General features: G+C 45.3%; 1 protein-coding gene across 3 annotated transcripts; it reads right to left on the bottom strand.

Annotated features, from left to right (window-relative positions):
- Positions 1-355: 355 nt before the first annotated feature.
- LOC142832587 (E3 ubiquitin-protein ligase RNF138-like) lies at positions 356-1,099 on the bottom strand. Of its 3 annotated transcripts, none has more exons than XM_075943137.1 (2): positions 520-1,099; positions 356-432 (listed from the first exon to the last, which is right to left on the bottom strand). In XM_075943137.1, the coding sequence occupies exons 1-2, from the start codon at positions 1,097-1,099 to the stop codon at positions 356-358; spliced, it is 657 nt and encodes a 218-aa protein (XP_075799252.1). The 3 variants fall into 3 exon arrangements, with proteins under 3 accessions (XP_075799252.1, XP_075799253.1, XP_075799251.1); XM_075943138.1 differs by having other exon boundaries at positions 356-704; positions 990-1,099; XM_075943136.1 differs by having other exon boundaries at positions 356-1,099.
- Positions 1,100-1,799: the final 700 nt, after the last annotated feature.

Raw genomic sequence — 1,799 nt, 5'->3', positions numbered from 1 at the left:
GACCCAAATTTTGAAATCAAGATATCTTTAATATATATCTTATATGTGTGTTTGTTGGTTTAGCTTAGCAGTTCCCAGAACCAAATAGCTCTCTGTAGTAAAAAAAAAATAAATAAAATAAAACACAATAATATACATAAAACAGACTCTGTGTATATATTCCATCTTTACATGGCTTATTTTTCTTTACCCTTTTAATCTATGACTGTCTGTACTCTGTCTCTTTAAAGACTTTGTTTTATTTTTTTCATTTTTTTTCAGACTGATTCCTTTTATTTAAGGCACATCAAGTTATTGAAATGATGGCTTCATGTAAACTGTCCCTTAGGAGCGATTGTAGAGCTGAGGGGAGTCTCTAGATGTTGACATGCAGAGATTCCTCAACTGCAATCTGGTACTGAGTGTCCTCATCCATTTGAAGATTCATGAATGCTCCATAATCGAATTGGTGTCTCTCGTTCAGATGACTAACAAAATTTCTGGTAAGCTGAGTAGGGTTGCCCCATGGAAGAGATAGACAAATCGGGCAAATGGATGAAACAACATGAGATCCGTGGTTGCTGTTACAATGATCTAGCAAACGCTGCCGGGTCATGTTTGCTTCTTCGCACAGAGGACAATCAAAAGAAGGCTGATCGGATGGGATTGCATTGTCTTCTAGATAAGCCTCAGCATTTTCAGAGGTGGATGCCTCGCTGTTGCTGTTACCCTCGGCGTCTGGAGACAGTTGAAAGCTTGAAAGAGTTGGAGTTGAAGAAACTCCAAACTCATCTTGATACTTTTTGCAAGTTTTGTAATGTTGTCTCATGAGACAGAGTTCAATACGTTGGGAACAGTATCGGCAACTACCAGGAAAACTTCTCATGATTGTCTCGAGGTCTAGGGCCCTCTCTGGACGTGCTCTTTCTCGTCTAGTCACATATCCACGGCACAGGGGGCAATGGATCCGGCTCTCCTTCATTGCAGTTAGGAAGCATTTTCGGCAGAAAATGTGCTGACAGGCGGCAACCCGAACCGGCGTCTTGAAAACTTCTTGACAGATTGGACAGTAGAAATCATCTTCGGTGTAAGGCGTGGAGGCAGACTCATCCTGTGCCATGGTGGTGAGAGGTGGAGGCCCAAGGTGATGGCAGCTGTCAATTCACAGCTGCAGAGGTGGCAGTGGCAGCCTGTAGCGTGATTCCCTCTGACCCTCCGAGTGGTGCTTCGGGTCAAACTGCCTCTCTCTGCTGCCGGTCGGTAGAGGGATAGCCCTATGCGGTCCAATTTCAGTCCGTTTCTGTCCCGCAGTTGACTGTATTTTGAGTAGTGGAAACCCAGCAATTGAAGGGTGGCGCTCTGTTGTCATGAGCCTCAAAGCCCACCAGACCCGAAGCTTATGGTAATGGGGTCCTTCCCTCTCCGCCGGCAGCCTACTTGTGGTTGAACTGCTGCCTGCCCAGCCGGTGGTCACTGCAGAGTGGATAGCCACACGACAAAGGCCTCCTTAGCAACCAGCCCATCACTCCTTCAGCTGGTTGTGACGTTAGCCGCACCAGGTACATTTAATTTACCAAGACTTTTTTTTTTTTTAAGTCTAGGTGAGACTGGTGAAACAGGCTTGTAATCCGAACCAGTAAGAGAGGCCGAGGCAGGACGATCGTGAGTTCTAGTCCAGACTGGGCAATTTAGGGAGAAATTTAGGGGGTCCCTCATCTGGAAAAAAGTAAGAAGAGTTCTGCGAATAGAGCTTAAAGTTTCTGTTGCAGCATGTACAAAATGCTAGGTTTAATCCCTAGCACCACATAAAGTCCCCCAAA

This window comes from Microtus pennsylvanicus, chromosome 12 (genome assembly GCF_037038515.1).
Source record: "Microtus pennsylvanicus isolate mMicPen1 chromosome 12, mMicPen1.hap1, whole genome shotgun sequence".
Lineage (NCBI taxonomy): Eukaryota > Metazoa > Chordata > Mammalia > Rodentia > Cricetidae > Microtus > Microtus pennsylvanicus.
This window is presented reverse-complemented; position numbering and strand designations above follow the sequence as displayed.